Source organism: Lissotriton helveticus, chromosome 1_1, assembly GCF_964261635.1.
Source record: "Lissotriton helveticus chromosome 1_1, aLisHel1.1, whole genome shotgun sequence".
Classification (NCBI taxonomy): Eukaryota; Metazoa; Chordata; class Amphibia; order Caudata; family Salamandridae; genus Lissotriton; species Lissotriton helveticus.
Window position 1 is genome coordinate 1,125,763,299 of NC_136057.1, and position 19,564 is coordinate 1,125,782,862.

General features: G+C 50.9%; 1 protein-coding gene across 2 annotated transcripts in view; it reads left to right on the forward strand.

Annotated features, from left to right (window-relative positions):
- The window catches only part of CEP290 (centrosomal protein 290), a 1,500,249-nt gene that overhangs the window by 968,367 nt on the left and 512,318 nt on the right, over positions 1 to 19,564 (forward strand). For both annotated transcript variants that reach the window (XM_078678872.1, XM_078678869.1), the window contains exon 36: positions 16,925 to 17,124. In XM_078678872.1, the coding sequence (XP_078534998.1) occupies positions 16,925 to 17,124 (200 nt within the window). The remainder of the gene's footprint in view (positions 1 to 16,924; positions 17,125 to 19,564) is intronic.

Consider the following 19,564-nt stretch of genomic DNA (forward strand, 5'->3'; position numbering starts at 1 on the left):
CCCTGAGCTGGGGAGAGACCGGACAAAGGAGAGGGGTGTAACCACCCCCCTCCTGGTCCCACCCCTAGTGCAGGACCTAGTCGCGTGCCAGCCCCTTTTCTTAGGATAAAGGTAGGAGCAGGCCCCCTTCCCAAATTAGATCATTCTGAATCTTGAAACTACTTTCCACGAAAGGAACTCTTGACTCTTCTGAAGACTCTCCCTTGTGGCTAAGGAGTAGCCACCCTGCACCAGCAGGCACCATCGAAGCCCTTGCAGTTTGCTGTAAGTCCATCCTCCGGATCAAGACTGCCCAGCTCAACGAGACCCGGATTCCCTGCCATCTCTGACCTCTACCTACATCATCCAGCCCAGCTGAGATTCGTGGGTGTGACGAGACCCGTGGGACCGGCCATCTTCAAGACCTGCACGACGCTTCACCAGCACGACCCCCGAGAGACCCTCGAGTAAGTGCACTGGGGTTTGAGAAGCCCTAACCCTAAGCAGCTCCAGCACCGAAGTCCAGCATCCACGAGATCTGCGTGGGGCCCTTCTGCTTCTTTGCTGCTTGCCAAGTTGTCCGGTCACTTGCCCGTTGGCTAGTGACCCTCCTGACGACGTACCACGACGTTTTCACCGCTGGTCAAGGTCCCCTAGACTGGCCCTTGCTTCTTGTCCAACAAGTGCCCTGGACCCTCCTGGTCCACTCCAGACGCCATTTTGACTCCACCGCGTGGGCTTACCTTTGCCAAGGTTTGTTGCTCAAATCCTGAGTCCAGCATCGCCGACAGCTGACAGCCTCGTGGGACAGCTCGCACCTCCAGCCTGGACGCCGACAACGCCTCCTAGCCCGTGTGACTACAGAGTCCAGCGTCGCCCACTCACCTGGTCGAGGTGACTTCATCCGGTGCCATCCTGGTGCCCACATAATCACTGGCTAGTGATTAAGAACTAAGTCCCCTCTGCTTTCAGGTAGTCTCCTTCACGGATCCAGCCTTGGATCACACCGAACATCTTCACTGGTCGCCTGCCAGCAACTTCTTCTTTCAGGCTCCATAGACTTCAACGAGGATTCCCGACGTCTTTTGAACCCTATGCAGCCGCGGCCCCTGGGCTAGGTAACTTGAGTATTTCGGTACTCCAGCACAGGTTCACTATCCAAGTGTCCAGATCCTTTGTCGTTTTCAGTCTATCTAGTCGGATTCGTCCGGAAACAGTAACTTTAGAAACACTAGCATCCATAGACTTCTTCCCGCATCCCGCGTGAGAGTGCACACTCTGCACCCGCTCTCCCTAGGCCTCCTGCTCCTAACCTTAGGGTTCAGTAGTGTAGTCCTAGCGATCCTGAAGCCTCTGGATCTTGTTACTTACCTGCTAGTATTTCGCATTCCACTTTTTGTGTATATGGTTTTTCGTGCCCCTCGGGCATTTGTGTAAATTGTGCAACTTAAAGTATTTTCGTAAGAGTTTTGTATTGTGCTTAGCTCCCTGACTCATAAAGAGTTCAGGGTAGACTTGTTATAAATAAATATCCTTTATTTTCATAACAACTTGTGTGGTGTCCTTTCACTTGGCGTTCAAGGGGTATATGTGATGGTAAAACAGCTGGCTTAACACGCCCTCTAGAGTTTAGCCTGAAGACTGCTCGTGTCCATGCTACTAGGATAGCTGGTCTGAAAGGTTGACTTACAACCAATCATCAATAAGGGTTGTTTGGTATGATACACAGTGATCACTAGAATAGTGAGCACTATATGTTATGTTATGTTATGTTATAACGTTTTTGTATAGCGCACGGCTACTCGAAAAGAGTGTCCCGGCGCTTTCCACCAGCAGCTCACGATAAAAATAACACAACACAGCAAATACAAGAAAAGATCTAAACAGAAAACGGTGAGAACAGCCTAAAGATTAAAAAGCCAGGTCTTCAGGCTCTTCCTGAACTGGAACAAATTGGCAGTGCTGCGAAGCGTGAGAGGGAGCGAATTCCACAGCTGGGGAGCTTTGCAGCTGAAAGAGCGCCCTCCCGCGCAAGCCTTCCTCACCCGCGGGACCACCGCTTTATAAAGGGATTCTGAACGCAATGAGCGGACTGGTCGATAAAAGGCGAGTCTCCGCCGCAGGTATCCAGCCCCTGATCCATGCAGGGCTTTGTGCATCAGGGTCAGGGATTTGAACTGGATCCGCTTCCGGATGGGCAGCCAGTGTAACGCCTGTAGCAGCCCGGAGGCTCGGGCTCGTCTACGCAGGCCAAAAATAGCCCGGGCGGCCGAATTCTGTACCACCTGTAGGCGCTGGACTAGGTAATCAGGGAGGCCAAGAAAAAGGGCATTGGCGTAGTCTAGCCTTGAGCCAACGAGAGCCTGCACAGTAATCCGCCTGTGCTCCTCAGACAACAGGGGCAGGAATTTGCGGAGCATTTTCAAAATTCCATAGCAGGTGCCAGCCAGACCCAGAATGTGAGTTCTCAGCGACAGCTGGTTGTCTAGCTTGACACCCAGATTTTTTGCTACCAAGGAAGACTGTGCAGGAGGGCTCATGTCAGACGGCCACCAATGCTGCCACTCCGGATCGGCTACGCAACCAAAGAATAGAACCTCGGACTTGCTTGAGTTGGCCCTTAGACTGTTCCGTTGGAACCAGTCAAAGACCAGAGCAAGACAGTCCCGAATTCTCCCTCCGTCAAACTCCTGGTCTTTCCCGCAAGTGAAGAGGAGTTGCGTGTCGTCGGCATAGGAGACGATCTGGGCCCCATATGCTTCCACCAAGGCCGCCAAAGGGGACATAAAGATGTTAAACAACGTGGGGCTCAACACAGAACCCTGTGGAACCCCAACTCCCAGTGGTGGCATCTCGGCAGAGCTCTGGGAAACCCAGACCGTCTGGCGGCGGTCTTCAAGGAAAGATGTAAACCACCTGAGCGCCGTCCCCCTAAGGCCGATGTCATAAAGCCTCGCTAGGAGCGCCCTATGGGGGACGGTGTCGAAGGCCGCCGATAGATCTAACATGACCAACATGGCCCTCCCGCCGACATCCAGAGTCTCCCTGATGACCTCAGTAACTTCTAGCAAGGCCGTTTCCGTACTAAAATTAGGACGGAAACCGGATTGAGATGGGTGGAGCAGATTGTTAGCTTCCAGAAAGCTCGACAGGGCACCGTGGACGTGTTTTTCCGTGATCTTCGCGAGGGCCGGAAGAAGTGAAATTGGCCTATAATTGGCCAGAACCTCGGCGTCGAGACCCGGTTTCTTTAGGAGGGGGATCACCATCGCTCTTTTCCAAGAGCTAGGGACCCTCCCCTCCCTCAAGGAGGCATTGAGGATGGGATTGACCAGCGGGTTCACCACCGCCGCCATCCCAGCCAAGAATTTGGCGGGGCAGGGGTCAAGTGGCAAGCCAGATTTCAGATTGGCCAACAGCTGCCTGGACGCATCGCTGGATACAGCAGGGAAATCAGACAGCACCGCCGCAGGTGTATGCGGAAGTCCGCAGCCCGCCCCGGTGACGCCGCTTCCATCCTCCGGTCCTTCCACAAAGGAGGCCTGAATCGCCTTGATCTTATTAGTAAAGAAACCGGCAAGATCACATGCCCACGCATCCGAAGAGACTAGAGGGGGCGATTGGAAGCTAGGGGTCGTGAACTCCTTCACAATAGTGAAGATCTCCTTACAGGAGTTCGCCGAAGCCTCGATCCTCCTAGCCAAATAGTCCCTCTTAGCTCCCAGGATGTCCCGATGGTAGGCCTTCACCACCGCCTTATAGGCGAGTTTAGCCTCCCCATCATACAGAAGGCGCCAGGCCCTCTCAGCCACCTTGCATTGGCTGCGAGCCACACGAAGCGCCTCTGTAAACCACGGTGCAGATTGCCGTGCTGCCGTGGACCGGGGGGCTGCCTTGGGGGCCAGATCATCCAGCCTATCAATGAGCCATAGCTGCAAAGCCTCCGTGTCGCTTTCCAGATCGCCCGAAAGATGGCAAGGGTGATCCAGAAGCGCCTGTTCCAGCATATCAGGTGTCACTCTGTACAGCGCTCTCGAGGCTGGTCTAGACAGGACAGATGTGCTGTTATCCAGCCGCGCACTCTCCAGCACCGAAAATCTGATCAACCTGTGATCAGTCCAGAGCACCGGCAGGGTGTCAACCTCCATAAGAGGGACAGACGAAAACACCTGATCCAGGGTGTGCCCCTTCTCATGTGTTGGCCCTGACACGAACGGTGTATATATCAGGCCAACTTCTCACAGTTGTTACTCCCACTACTTTCTGGTACCCAAGAAGGGCAAAGGGGGCCTATGCCCTATCTTGGACCTACGGAACGTCAACGGCTTCCTCCGGAAGGAGAAGTTCAAGATGCTGACATTGGCTCAGGTCTTAGCTGCCCTCGACCCTGGAGACTGGATGGTAGCGTTGGACTTGCAGGACGCTTATTTTCACATCCCCGTCCTGCCGGCCCACCGGCGTTAACTGCGGTTCACGGTAGGCCACGAGCACTTTCAGTTTACCGTGCTCCCCTTCGGCCTTACCAGCACCCCACGGGTGTTCACAAAGGTGATGGCGGTGATCGCAGCTCATCTGCGCAGGTTATGGATTTCAGTCTTCCCCTACCTCGACGACTGGTTGTTGAAGGCGGGCTCGCCCCAGACAGTAGTCAGCCACCTCCAGACTACGGCAGACCTCCTGCACCTGCTGGGGTTCACCATCAATGTGCCGAACTCACACCTGTGTCCCTCTCAGAAGCTCCTCTTCATCAGAGCGGTTCTAGACTCGGCGCAGTTTTGGGTTTATCCTCCCCAGCAGCGGGTTCGGGATATTCAGGCTCTGATTCCGATCTTTCAGCCTTTATCCCGAGTCTTGGTCAGGTTGACGCTGCGGTTTCTGGGGCTGATGGCCTTCTGCATCCTTCTGGTGCATCACGCCCGGTGGCGGATGCGGGCTCTGCAGTGGGACCTGAAGTTTCAGTGGGCCCAGCATCAGGGCAACTTGTCCGACCATGTCTTGATCTCGGAGGGCACTGCAAAACAGCTGCAGTGGTGGCTCAAGGACCGCGATTGGGTCAGCGGCAGATCCCTCTCCCTACCCAAACCGGAGCACGTAGTTGTGACAGACGCGTCCCTCCAGGGCTGGAGGGGGCACATGGGAGAGGCGGAGATCTGGAGTCCTAGCTCCACATCAACCTTCTGGAGCTGCGGGTGATCCGACTTGCACTGAAGGCATTCCTCCCCTCTGTCCGGGGGAGTGTAGTGCAGGTGTTCACGGACAACACCACCGCCATGTGGTACTGCAACAAACGGGGCTGGGTGGGGTCGTGGACCCTATGCCAGGAGGCTCTGGGCCTCTGACAGTGGCTGCAACATCAGGGCGTGACCCTGGTGGTTCAACACCTGGCAGGTACTCTGAACGCCAGGGCGGACAAACTCAGCCGTCGGTGCATGATGGATCACGAATGGCGTCTGAAATCGTACTTGGCACAGGGTCTCTTTCAGCAGTGGGGAGAGCCTTGGTTAGATCTATTCGCCACAGAAGAGAACGCGCAATGTCATCAGTTCTGCGCGTTGGAATTTCCAAGGCCGCACTCGCTCGGAGACGCTTTTCGACGCGAGTGGAGTTGCGGTCTGTTGTACGCCTTTCCGTCTATACCACTTCTGCCCAGAGTGCTGAAGAAGATCAGGCGCGACCGGGCCCAGGTTATCCTTGTGGTTCCGGACTGGGCACGAAGGTACTGGTATCCCGAGCAACTCAGCATGTCAGCCTATCCCCCGATTCGTCTGCCTCTTCAAGAGGACCTTCTGTTGCAGCAGCGGGGGACGGTCCTCCACCCGAACCTGTCCAGTCTCCACCTACAAGCTTGGATATTGAGCGGCGACAGTTGAGATCATTTGAATTGCCTCCTGAAGTCTGTAATGTCATTCTGGCAGCCAGTCGTCCCTCCACAAAGTCGGTATACGCCTGCAGGTGGAACAGATTTGTGGCATGGTGCACAGCAAAGGCTGTGGATCCTCTCTCTGCACCCCTTTCTGAGGTTCTCCTCTTCCTTCTTTCTCTTGCCCAGCAGGGCTCTGCTCTGGGCACTATCAAGGGCTACCTTTCTGCCCTTTCCGCCTTCTTAAGGCTACCAGATCAGCCATCTTTGTTCAAGTCCCCAATTGTAAATAGGTTTTTAAAGGGCATCACACTCATGTTTCCTCCTGTACCTTTCATGATGACCCAGTGGGACTTGAACCTTGTACTTACTTACCTTATGTGTGCTCCCTTTGAGCCACTCCATAACTGTCCTCTCCGTCTTCTTACTTTGAAGACTGCTTTCCTGGTTGCCATCACCTCTGCCAGGAGAGTGAGTGAGCTCCGGGCTCTTTCTTCCACACCTCCTTTCCTCTTTGTCCATCCGGACAAGGTTGTGTTGCGGACAAGACCCTCTTTCCTGCCCAAGGTTGTCACATCCTTCCACATCGGGCAGTCCATCACCTTGCCCACCTTCTTTCCGCCTCCGCATCCCTTGAAAGAGGAAGAGAGGCTCCAACGTCTGGACCCAAAACGTGCGCTCTCTTACTGTCTGGATCGCACACGCCAGTTCCGGGTGGATGACCAACTCTTTGTTGGTTACGCGGGCGCTAAGAATTGACGGGCGGTGCACAAGAGGACCATCTCTCGGTGGAACATTTTGTGCATCCAGGCGTGTTACTCCTTGGCTAAGAAGGAACCTCCTGTTGGGCTGAGGGCTCATTCCACTCGGGCCACGGCGACTACAACGGCCTTGGGCCGAAGGGTGCCCTTGCAGGACATTTGTCAGGCAGCTACGTGGGCCTCGCTGCACACGTTTGCGAGACACTACTGCCTGGACAGCCAAGTCCGGATGGATGGCTTCTTTGGCCGTTCCGTCCTCCAGGACTTTCTGGTGTGATTGGTTCGCAGACCCACCATCTATTCTAAGGTACGGAATCTATCACTAATGTGTCTCTTTCAGATGCACAAGTTACTACTTGTGTAACGATATATCTGTAAGAGAGCATTAGTTAGTGATAGATTCCTTACCGACCCACCCATCCTCCCCGTTCTGCGAACCGATATCTAGGGTTAAGGTCATCCCCTTGCAGGGCCCTAGTTTCATGGCATCAGTGTTGGTTTTTATCATAGCTCTGCGATTCTGGCGCGGAAAAGCTGTGTATAAGAACTGACATCAGCACGCGGAGGCGGCGTCTAAGTACTCCGACTACGTCATCACGGTGCCGACGACGGACGCAGAGCCGCGGACGACGCCTACCGACGCGCATGGGTACTGCTACGCAAAAAATCTCCGGATCCAGCCTGGCGCCTGGGGATATTCTAAGGTAAGGAATCTATCACTAACTAATGTCTCTTACAGATATATCGTTACACAAGTAGTAACTTGTGCGCCTGGACCGCCAAGTCCGGAGAGATGGCTTTTTCGGCCTTTCCGTTCCCCAGGACTTTCTGGTGTGATCTTAGTTCGCAGACCCACCACCGGGGTTGGTATTGCTGGGGTATCTATTCTAAGGTAAGGAATCTAACACTAACCTGTTTCTTTCAGATGCACAAGTTACTTACTTTCGGTAACGATATATGTGTAAGAAACAGTAGTTAGTGTTAGACCCCTTACGCCCCACCCATCCTCCCTGTTCTGCAAACTGATATCTAGGGTTAAGGCTATCCCTTTCAGGGCCCTAGTTTCATGGCACCAGTGTCGGTTTCTATCATGGCTCTTCATTCAAGATGTGGAAAGCTATGTACAGAACTGATGTCAGCGCGTGAGTGTGGCGTCTAAGTACTCCAAAGACGTCATCCCGGCGATCACGACGACGGACGCGGAGCCGCAGACGACGCCTACCGACACGCAGGGGTACTGCTGACGGAAACTTTCTGGATCCAGTCTGACGCCTGGGGATATTCTAAGGTAAGGAATCTAACACTAACCTGTTTCTTACAGATATATTGTTACCGAAGGTAAGTAACTTGTGCGTCATTGCCATAAGTGATGTGCTTCGTACCTATATAGGTGACACCACGGCTCACTGTTGTCAGTTCTTTCCTTTGCGTGCCAGATAGCACCGATCTGGTCTGAGCTACCCAAAGTCATTTTTTGACTTGCTTTTTGCAACTTTTTGTCAACACTTTTGGGGATTTTTCTGTCCCTCTGTGAGGAGTGTCACCCAAGGCCCCACCTGATTTCAAACCATGTGGAGCCTGTCACAGGCAGATGTTTGTGACAGACCCCCACTTGGTGTTTTTGTGGTGCTTGCACTGTGACCATGACTCCAAGATCTGTGAGGACATCCCGCGCCATGCACCTGAAGGTGCTGAGGGAGCGATTCCTCAAGCTCCTTGAGGTCAGGCAACTCCTCGACTCTCAAGACCTTGTTGGCAGAGCTACACGTTGCGATTGTCTTCGCAATTCATATCATCGGGGAAATCAGGTAAGTCCCACGAGCTCAAAAAAAACAAAAGTTTGAAGAAGTTTTTGATTTTACCGCGTCATTCGATAAGATGCGAAAGCGTGGCACACCAGTCCTCGCATTTCAGTGAAGCCTGAGTCAGGGTCCGCTCTGCTTTTCCCTGATTTCCCAGGTTTTGGAGCGACTCCCCTTCCCCTCACCTAACTAAAAGAATGTTATAAGACCAAGCACCTCATATTTGTGCCATTCTGCGCCTCTGGAGAGCCTTTAGGCCCCATGGGTTTGGGAGGATCCCTGCCAGCAGGTTCACCCTAGGCACCAGTCAGCCCCCAATGATTCCTTGCTGATCCAGAGCAGAGCAAGACCAAGACCTTCCTTGATGCCCTCTCCAGTGCAGGTGCCTCATACGCCCCACAGCTATTCCATCCCTGTCCCCATCCTCATTCCCTACTCCGACACAGAACAGGATGGGTGTCACTCGGACCCAGTTCTGGTGCCGACTAGGACCATGTACTTTTACTATTGATAGACCTGAAGGGGGAGAAGAATGGGAGAAGTTTTAGGACCCTTATGGTTACCAGCATCCCTTAGATGAGGAAGACAACTGGTATGTGGAACTGGCAAAGGCCAGTGGGGTAGACACTTCGCCTGACACTATTGTATTCTCTCCTCCTACCGTAGCTAAGGAGGAAGGAGCCTCTTTTGCTATGGTGGTGCTTAGGGCAGCTGATGTCTTGGACCTTTATTTGCCCTTACTGGCGGACAAGACAAATGTCTTGTCGGAGGTGTAGGAAAGTGCCACTTTTTGACATGGTCTCTGCCACTTTTTGTTCACTGGTAGTGATGTTGATTGGTAGTGCGCTGGGTTCCTGCTACCCTGTGCCAGTGCTCTTTCCTTAAAAACTGTACACATGTTCACTTGTAACCCAATTAGCAAAGACTTTAGCACCCCTGTAAGTCCCTGGTAAATGATACTCCCGGTACACAGGGCATGGTTACTAAAGAGGGGTCCCTATGGGCTGCGGCATGTGTTATGCCACCCTAAGGGACCCACACACAAATTGCATGCAGGATGCGTGAAATAGTGCAAGCCATGCCGAAAATACGACGTTGCCCACTCCCTGTCTGCACTGCCCAAGTACACTGCATTTTAGCACCTTGAAATCAAGCCTTAGACCTCTAATGCAGGGTGCATTATATTACTGGGAGGGCGCATCTGCCTTAGCAGATATGCCGCTGTGATGTCTGGTTCCATTGCTAGATTTTGCAAGTGATCAGACAGACAATTTAAGGATATGTACTGGGCAATGGTCATTACGAGTTACCCAACTACATTATGGTTTCACTGAAAATACTGATGTTTAGTATCAAACATCCTGTCATAATAAATCCATACTAAGGCCAGTACCGGATTTATGAAGACGTGCCCCTTAGAGATGCCCCCTGTATCCCACCTATTCACTTAGTGTGCTGACTGACTGGTATCGACCATACTGCCACCACATACAAGTTCTTTACCCCCAAGGGAAGAAGGTGATCACACCTCCAGCAGGATGGCCGGTGAATTTGGCATATTAAGGTCAGAGGTTTCAAAGCCTCTGCCGCCTTTGATATGCGACCCTGGCTTCCCTAAATTCTGGGATATGCCATCCCCAGCCTTGAGGCCTATTTGGCACTATAGCAGGTGGGAAAATTAGATAGTCAGAAGGCTTGTCACACTACAGGCTTGATGCACCTCTAAGGTAGGCTATCTGAAGTGGACAGTTAAGGAAGGGCTTCATAATCTTGTTTTTGGTGAAACTATGAACTCTGGGTCAGGATTATGTCCACTTCTCACAGGAAGTGGTCATATAGGCGGTGTAGACATCCCACGGGTAGGTAGCCCATTGGCTACTACGCTACACTCCCCCCTAAACACCTCGTAATTACGTATTTAGTGGTCCCCCTAACACCAAAGACTGATTCATCTACGTGGGTACAGAAAAAGCACAAAGAAATCGATCACTGCAAGAACTGAGGACTTACCCTGAACTTGGCACCAAACCCTGCCTTGCTGCTGGCACCTCAATAATTTCACCAGCTGGACTTGTTTAAAAGCCGTCTATCCTCCTAAGCCCTTGGAGGATTGTACAGCGCTTTACCAACCATGTAGCATCTCCCTTTGAGGTGGAGCCATCCCCATTCATCAGCAGGCACAGACAGCACTTGTCCGATACTTTGTCTTGCTGTCCATCGGGCCCACTGAGGGGGCATCTCGCCGTGAGGAGGTCACTGTGGTTCTACGAGTTCAGCCCCGTCTCTCCAGTGAGGATCAAAAAACAAGACCCTCCAGGAGCCTCCCTGCTCTAATTCCCTGGGTACCCGAGGATTTTTCGCAATCAAAGCTTATTGAGTGTCTACCCTTAATATAAGAGCCACAAAAGCTGACCTACTGACAAAGGACTTCAGGACCAACGAGGCCTACACTGAGAATGGTCCTCCTGTCTTATTTTCTTCCCCTATCCAGGTCCACCCAAGAACTGTGAGAGCCTCCAACGCAAGTGGACACCCAGCCAGACACCTAGCACCCAAGCCTCTCAGTCTTGGTCCACAGAAACCGGCTGCGTCCCCTTGCTCCAGAGACCCCCATTAGCCGAGCCCCCTTTGAATTCTGCCGGCCTTTTCCCCAAGTCCCCTTTTGCAGCATCTTTTGATTTGACAGACCCCTAAAACTTTTGCCGCCGCAGCTCTCTTCACCCGGAAACACCAGGGCAGGTAAACCTGAACTGCTGGTGGTTCTTTGAACCTTGGCCCCTCCATCACCTTAAGCCCTAAAGGGCACCTTCAACAAACACTTGCAAGGATATGTATTCAGTATATGTCTTTTCTTCCCATAGGATAAAATAACTGTGTTCGAGGAACTGCGAAAGATCTGCAGTGGTGGCTGACAAACACCGTTTGGGTCAGTGGCTGACACCTCTCCCTTCTCCCAACCAGAGCTAACTGTAGTGACAGATGGGTCACTTCTGAGATGGGGTGGAGAGTGGGCAAGCATTGCGGTTCCAGCTAGATCCGGAATCCTTAAAGTTGGTTTCTTTTTTTTGTTGTTTTTTTTTTAAAACCTTTATTGTGCACTGATGGTTTACAGCTACGGGCCCACAACCAATCTGGCCGGCCTCGAAAATCAAAGCATTGCACGTAAAACAACCATAAGAAGCTCAGCAGACCCCAAAAAACAAAAACAGCAATATTCGAAATCTCACATAAGGGGGAAACGACCACTGAGTTCAGGAGTAAATAAGGTTCATTTTCTAAATAATAAGATAAGAAGGATCAGAGACCATGCAGTCCATCAAAAAAGAAAAACAGAGTGGGCAATGTACACAGCAGGATATCGACAAAGCAAAGGAGTCACAATCGGGAAACGACCCAACATTGTACTGGTCAGGAGAAAAGAACGTACACACAAAGGTCGTACCCAACATTACCCACCACACACACGTAGAACCACCTCAAGAATCAGAATGCGGACACCTAAGAGAAAAACGCAAGTGGCATAACACCCAGTCTCTACACTGACCCAAGATAAGGAAGAAAAAGGAAGAAGAGCGGAAAAAAGGAGAAAGAAAAAAAGGCCCATAGAAACCGAAACTGACAAAAACAAAACCCCTCCCCCCAACCCCCCACCCTGCACGCATGTAGAGGCTACGGCCTACCCCCCCCGACAGTGTGCCTGTCGCCCAAAAACAAGTACCCGAAATATAGAGAGAGAGAAGAAAAGAGAAGAAAGGAAAAAGAGTATTTATAACAAACTGGAGGAGGGCTGATCACACACGCAGGCTCCCGGTCTCCCCGGCCATGTATATATCGTCTACCCCACAAGCCACAGTAAACAACAATAACTGAATAATACGGTAAGTAATGGGGAGAACCATCATGTACAGCTCCAAAAAGTATAAAACAGGAACGCGCAAAACCGCTCCTCCGCCAGCCAAACAAAAGTCAATCGATAAATAAATTCACTTAGCCCTGGCCCGATCTTATAAGCCCCTCGAGGTTGGCTCGCCGAATAAATCCCATCGCAGACGATCTAGGAGAGCAGAATGTCCACACCTGATAAAAGAGCAACATGGTAACATAAAATGGACGTAGCCGATCAACGACAGAGTCATCTTCACTTACAGCCCTCTTCCCCAGGTCCGACTCAGAACCCGTAGCCCACAGCAAGCATACAAGGGCGAGGAAGAAGGAAGCAGCCATAGGAGTCAACAGTGGTGGGAACAATGTCTGGGTCAATAATGGCATTACGATAGGCGAGGCCACCATCCCCTGCCGGGAAAGGAATCCTTCAGGATAGTAGAGGTGGACAGACATCTGTTCACGAGCACCAACAAAGTCTTGGGTCTTCCGATCTCCATCGCACCCATGCGCAGGCAAAGTACTCCCCTCAAAAACAATAAAGGGCCATCCCTCACGTACCGGAGCGCCATCCGACCAGAATCGCCCCGGTATGGGCGTAATATCGTCAAGCATGCTCCCCAACGCCTGGGAACCAACCTGCAAAACGAAATGTAAGTCATCGAGAGCAGCCAGAAGATCAGTGTGAGAGAACGTGGGCTGTGTTTCCATCAGCATAGCACCACTCGGCAACTCGCAGTCCCAAGCCCAGTGTGATTCAAGAGGCAGGGAAATGTGCTGCATCTCGTTCCGACCGCCATTAAACAGGTCCATCTTGTGGGGAGAGTGAAGGCAGGACAAAGACGGGTACGGCTCGGACACACAGCAATCCGACACCCGGGGGGGCTGCGAAACTCACATCCAGGGAGCGGTACACAGTAACGGCAGTCCCCACTCCGAATCAGCGCCAGCGTCAAAACGGGAGGGTCCCAGAAACACCGGGCAGAATCGAAGGCAGAGCGGAGACAACGTACCCACAGCGCACCTCAAGCAAACGGCAGGTCCAACGAGCCCCCACCTCGAGGAAGCAGTCCGGTAGCGTCTTCTTCGAAAACCAGAGCTCATGCCAGAAATTTTCCCCCACGGCGATCACAGCGTCCGGCGGACCGGCTCCGCCGAGGCTCGGCCGGCCGTTGTTGACACGCTAACACCCGGCCATATTGCTCGGCCGAGGTCGCGGTTTCAGGATCGCTGGGGCCGCAAATCAGTCTTGCGGATATCTCCGGGTAGAAGGCCGGCAGAGGCTGCGGGATCGCGCGTGCCATGTCTACGCAAATTCACCGTCACCCCGCTACCTTGCAATATCAGGATCATGAAGAGGATGTCCGTGCGGGGTGCGGAGGCTCGAGGAGCCGGGATCCTACACTTCCAGTCCGGTCGCCATCTTGGCTCCTCCTCTTAAAGTTGGTTTCTTGTGGACAGGGCAGCTGTCCTCGGAGATCTGTTATTTGCTGAAGTGCAGGCAGTCTTACTCGGGTTTCTTGAAGTCACTGGCTGGAGGACAGGTAGTCGTCTTCATGCTTGGCTGCATGGTGTCTTCTTCGTCCTTCTTATTTGTAGGTTTCAGGACTCTGAGGATCAAGGTTCAGGGGTGCCCCTACATACTACAATTAGGGTTGTTACAGGCACTGGCAGTTAGTAGCCAATGGGCTACTTACCTTTAGGCTGCCTACACCCTTTGTATGTCCCCTACCTTTGGGGAGTGGGCATCTCTTAATCTTATTGGCTAAAATCCTTCTATCCAACATGGAGGATTTTCTTAGGAGGGGGTCACTTCAGCTCGGGACACATTAGGGATGGTCCTGGCTGAGATGGGACACACCTCTCCTGACTAATTTTCCAATTGGCCTTGACACCAAAAGTGGGGCATGGTCAGGGATACGGGCATCTCCACCAGCTAGAGAAGCCCTGGTTAGCATAACAAAGGGCAGGAAGTCTTTAAGGCTCACTGCATTAATGCTGTTCCTGCTTGGGGGTAGGTGAGAAGCACCTTGCCGCAAGAAGGCTTTGTTACTGACCCACAAGAACACAAGTGGGCCCACCTCTGGGGCTCAAAACATAACTGAGTGTGGCAGGCTGGTGCAGACCAGTCAGCTGTAAACAAGGGAGTTGGTTGTTTTTCAGGGGGCATCTATTAGATGCCCTCTGAATTCATTTTGTAATAAATTCAGCACTGGCATCAGTGTGGGTTTATTATACTGAAAGGTTTGATATCAAACGTCTTAGCATTCAGTACAGGCATCATGGAGTTGTGAAGTTTGTAATGACAAGCTCCCAGCCCATGTACTCAACATGGCTTCACTGCACTTACAATGTCTAAGAATGAACTTAGACATTGTAGGGGCATATTGATCATGCAGCTATGCCCTCACCTGTGGTTTAGTGCACCCTGCCTTAGGGCTGTGAGACCTGCTAGAGGGGTTACTTATCTATACCACAGGCTGTGGGTTGTAGGCATGGCACATAGAGAAGACCAAAACACAGTCTGCAATGGCAGAGGCTATGGGGTATGTGTTTGATGAGGGGTCTCTGAGGGTGGCACAATACATGCTTCAGCGCTTCGAGATCCTCTCTGTTCACAAGGCCCTTGGTACCAGGGGAACCTTTTACAAGGGACTTATGTGTGTGCCAGAGGTGTGCCAATTGTGGAAACAAAGGTACAGTTTTAGGGAAGAACAAAGGCAATGGAACCCTGATTAGTAGGGACACATTGCGCATTCAGCAAAAGTGCATCTGATATCAGGCAGAAAGTGGAAGGTAAGCGTGCGAAAAGGGTAACTTTCCTACAGTGTCTCCATCCAGCGGTGGTGCAACAACTCTTTTCCAAGGTGACTCACGCTCAGAGATGCTTTTCGTCGTGATTCGAGCTCCGACCTCCTGTATGCCTTTCCGCCAATACCACTCCTGCCCAGAGTTCTCAAGAAGATCAGGAACAACTGGGCCCAAGTTGTTATTGTGACTTCAGATTGGGCATGGAGAGTCTGGTTTCCCAAGCTTTTGAGCATGACAATTGGTCCTCTGATCAGGCTGCCCCTTCAAGAGGATCTTCTGTTGCAGTAGCAGGGAAGGGTTCTGCACCCGAACCTGCGCATCCTTAACCTACATGCGACGAGGTTGAGCGGTTACATTAGACCACTTTTGGCGTGCCTTCTGAAGTCTGTGATGAAATTCTGGCAGCCAGTCCCTCCACCAAGTCAGTACACGCCTGACAGTCGAATACTTTTGTAACATGGTATGATTCCCACAACATTGACCCCCCTTTCTGCACCTCTATCCCAGATTCTTCTATTTGCTCTCTCTTTAGCCCAGCAAGGCTCTGCTCTGGACACAGTTAAAGGTTATCCTTCAGCCATTTTGGCTTTTTTGCGGTTGCCGACCAACCTTCATTATTTAAGTCACTTGTTGTGGCTAGGTTCCTTAAAGGCTTGCAGCATGTTTCCCCCCAGGCCTTAAATTAGGCCCCAGTGGGATCTGAACCTGGTTCTCTCTTTTTTGATGTGCACACCATTTGAGCCTCTGCACACTTGCCCTCTTATGCTCTTGACCATCAAAACTGTCTTTCTAGTGGCCATAACATTGGCTAGGAGGGTCAACGAATTGCATGTGCTTTCCGTACATTCCCTTCTATCTGGACAAGTTTTTTTTGGGGACAAATGCCTCCTTCCTTCTGAAAAATGTGATCCATCTATGTAGGCCAAAACATCACCATACCTAACTTCTTTGCTCCCCCTCATCCCTCTAAAGAAGAGGAGAGACTTCACCATCTGGATCTCAAAAGAGAGTTGTCGGTCTATCTAGACCATAGCAAAGACTGACAGATGTACAATCAACTCTTTGTGGGGTATGTAGGAGCTAAGAAGGGGAAGGCTGTGCAGAACAGACCATCTCTAGATGGATAGTGCTATGCAATGTCCAAGAAGCTAACCCCTGAGGGTGGGTGTGCTCATTCCCCCAGAGCTAAAGCTGCAACCACTGTGTTAGTCCGTGGAGTTCCTGTCCTGGGTATGTGTCAGGCAGCAACATGGGCATCCTTGCACTGGTTTAACAAACACTACTGCCGGGGTAGTCAGGTCCATCGCAACAGGCGCACGTCACTTATGGTGCAGAAGCTGCCGCTAACTAGTGTAGCCTACCGTCGTGCAGGGATACTCCTCAAAGATCTTCCAGATCTTGTCTGACTCCTGGACATTTTCTAAGGTAAAGAATCTCCACCTAAATAGAGGCGATACCACAGCAGAACCAGGTCATGGAATTTTAGAGATCTTACTTATTAAACTGATACTCTTAATTATGTATTTAAACACCACATTTTAAAACTTGAATAAAAAACAAAATGTAAATTGACACTCTTTAGCAGATGAAGCATTACCGAAGGTAAGCAACTTGATCTTTTAGACTCATTCAGTTCAAATACAAATGTTTTCTACTGTGGGACTATGGGCTCTGTCTTATCCCCCATTTATTTTCTCATGTTGTCGAATAGAATGGTGTAATTAAAGCTGCCTAACCCAATGGGAATGGGTATTTCGAAAAAGTATTGTTCCCTCTATTGTTTTTAAATTATTTCTTTGAATATCAACTAATTGTGCTCCCTTTCATAGGAATTAATGAAAAAGTCATCCTTGTCAGTTCCAACAAACAAACACTTGATGAGACTGGTGGAAATGGAACAGACTGTGGCAGAGCAAGACAACTCTCTTGCCTCTCTGACTGACAGGCTGAAAAAAATGGCAGTAGAACTGGAGCGGCAAAAGCAGAATAATATTGCAAAAATCAAAGAATTTCAAAACATCAAATCCAAGTAAGTCATCAATGAAACAATATCTGTAATTAGAAGAAAAATTTACGTTTTTTGATGTTATTCTTAACCTTTATGTAGACAATTATCAATCCCAGTGACTGGGGTTGCTTGTTGGATTACAAAAGGTTTTTAGGTAGCTCAGGTTTTTTCTTGATTGCTTCATGCATTTTATTGGTGCCACAAGCAAAGTTGGGAATGACGATAGTGTGTTCTCTGCAAGGAGCTTGAGAAGGTAGTTGTTACTAGATCAAGGCCAGATGTCAGATATGTTGAAGATAACTAAACCAAGGTTTCTGATGGATACTTCTGCCTGTGGATTCCTCACCTTTTGACTACCCCCTGCGCCAGCATTCCGCAGGAAATTCTTTCCTAGCTCTCCCATTTCGACGAGGACGTCACAATAGACAGGCTCCGGTTGCGGCACCGTATGTCATCATCGGAGCCACAAAAGGACTTCGTCGGCATGCTGACGTCAGTTCCCTTTTTTCCGCGCTGTCAACGCTTAATGGTTTTTCTAGGGGCTCTCCACTTTCTACTAAAGAATACTTTGTATCTCTTGTTTGTTCCTGATTGCTACTTCTAGGAAGATGGGATTTAAACCCTGCAGAGAGTGTGGCGGGCATATGTCAATCACAGACCTGCACGATGACTGCCTCTGGTGTTTATCTTTGGACCATGACGTTGAAGAGTGCAGAAATTGCAAGAAGATGAATCCCAAGGTGATTAAGGAGCGTGAAGCCAAGCTATTCATGGCCAAATCCAAGAAGGAGAAGAGGGGTCGGAAGAGGGCGAAGTCTTCATCTTCTCACACTTTGAAGACGAAGAAACATAAGAAATCTAAAAGAAGACATGGCTCTCAGCATCGTTCTTCGAAGGCCAGGGCTTTGATGTCGAGGTCATCGACTCAGGCTGAGCGCCCTCGAAGGAAGGACTTTATCTCTCCATCCCCTTCTCCTTGGGTGATGCCGGTTCCATCTCCGGTTCCGGGGTCGCCAGCTTCGAAAGGTTCTCCGCAGCATGAAGATTCACTGGCTCCAGCAATGTCCCTGTTGCCGGCGGAGTGCCCTCCAGGCCGGGTGGCTTCACCTATGCGGGCGCCGTCCCCGGCTCCGCAACCTCCAGTTGGACCTCAAGTGACTCCTCTTCAGCAAGATACGAATCCATAGCCTCCTTTTCCTGCTCCTGAGTCAGATTCTTCACATTTTCTCAATGTGATGTTTGACATGTTTGCCAGGGCCTCTGCTCCATCCGGCACGCTTTCGGTCCCCGTGGGTCATTTTGCCTTTAACCTGGGTGTTCCTCAATACTATCCCCAGGCACCCTTCATGCAATTCTTTCCGTCGACTCCGGCTTGGCATTTCCCGGCACCGTGATCCTCCACTCTGGCTCCTCTGACTCCTTCGGCTGCTGAGTCGGCGCCGCCTCGACTTCGATCGACATTGAGGTTCGAAGCCGAGGCTCCTCCGTCGACATCGTTGATGTCTTCACCGGCGCCGCGTGTGACTCCACCGACGGCTATACCTAAACAACGTTCTAGGAGAGAGGCGCAGAGGCTCCTTGAAGAGGAGAAATGTGCACAGAATCAGGAGGTAGGGGAGATTGTTGACTCTATGGATGAGTATGAAGGCCTTCATGAAGCTAGTGGCCTCCATATCATGTAGTTATAAGGAAGGCAGCTGATTTACTTGGTCTTCTGCTTCCCTCAGCTGAGGTAAAATCTAATATTCTTACAGAAGTTCTAAACACATCTTCGTCAACTTGTGAGCCGTTGCTTCCCTTTACAGATGCTTTAACTGAACCAATCCTGGAGGTGTGGCAGAAACCTTTATCTGCCCAATGATGAAGCATGACATCCTTCGGGGTGTGTGAGGGCAATCCATAAGAGACCTGTTCACTCCCTTCCTCTCTCCTTAGTAACTGCACATTCTTTTGATTTATGTATCCATTAGGAGCGTTGTGCAGGACCTCATAAAAAGCTCCCGGTTCCTCCACCTTGACTTAAGCCCATATTGCATCCTAGCCTGAAGGAATCTACTTTGAAGTGAAGGATCCACTTCCCTGCATTTACCAGCACCTCAACGTCCACAAACCTGTTGTCCCACAGAAATGAAATGAAAATGTTATTTGTACCGCAAACTACTAGCCAACGGTGTCTAAACTCCATGCTCTTGCTAGGAGGGAGAAGGAAAGGAAAAATTAAAATAGCCACATTTTTCAAGTTTAGCGGAAGGAGAGGCGGTCAGATTTTTTCCTAACGGCATTTGGCAGGGAATTCCAAAACCTGGCCGCGGCCATCACCCGGCTCTGCAACACAGTTGGTGCATTGTTGGGTCTCCAGATGCATGACCAGTCTTCCCTGCAAGTTGAGAGACTATAATCCCTCTCCAGCCAACGTTGACTTCCTACCTGTTCACTGTCTCTGTTTGTTGTTACCGAGGCT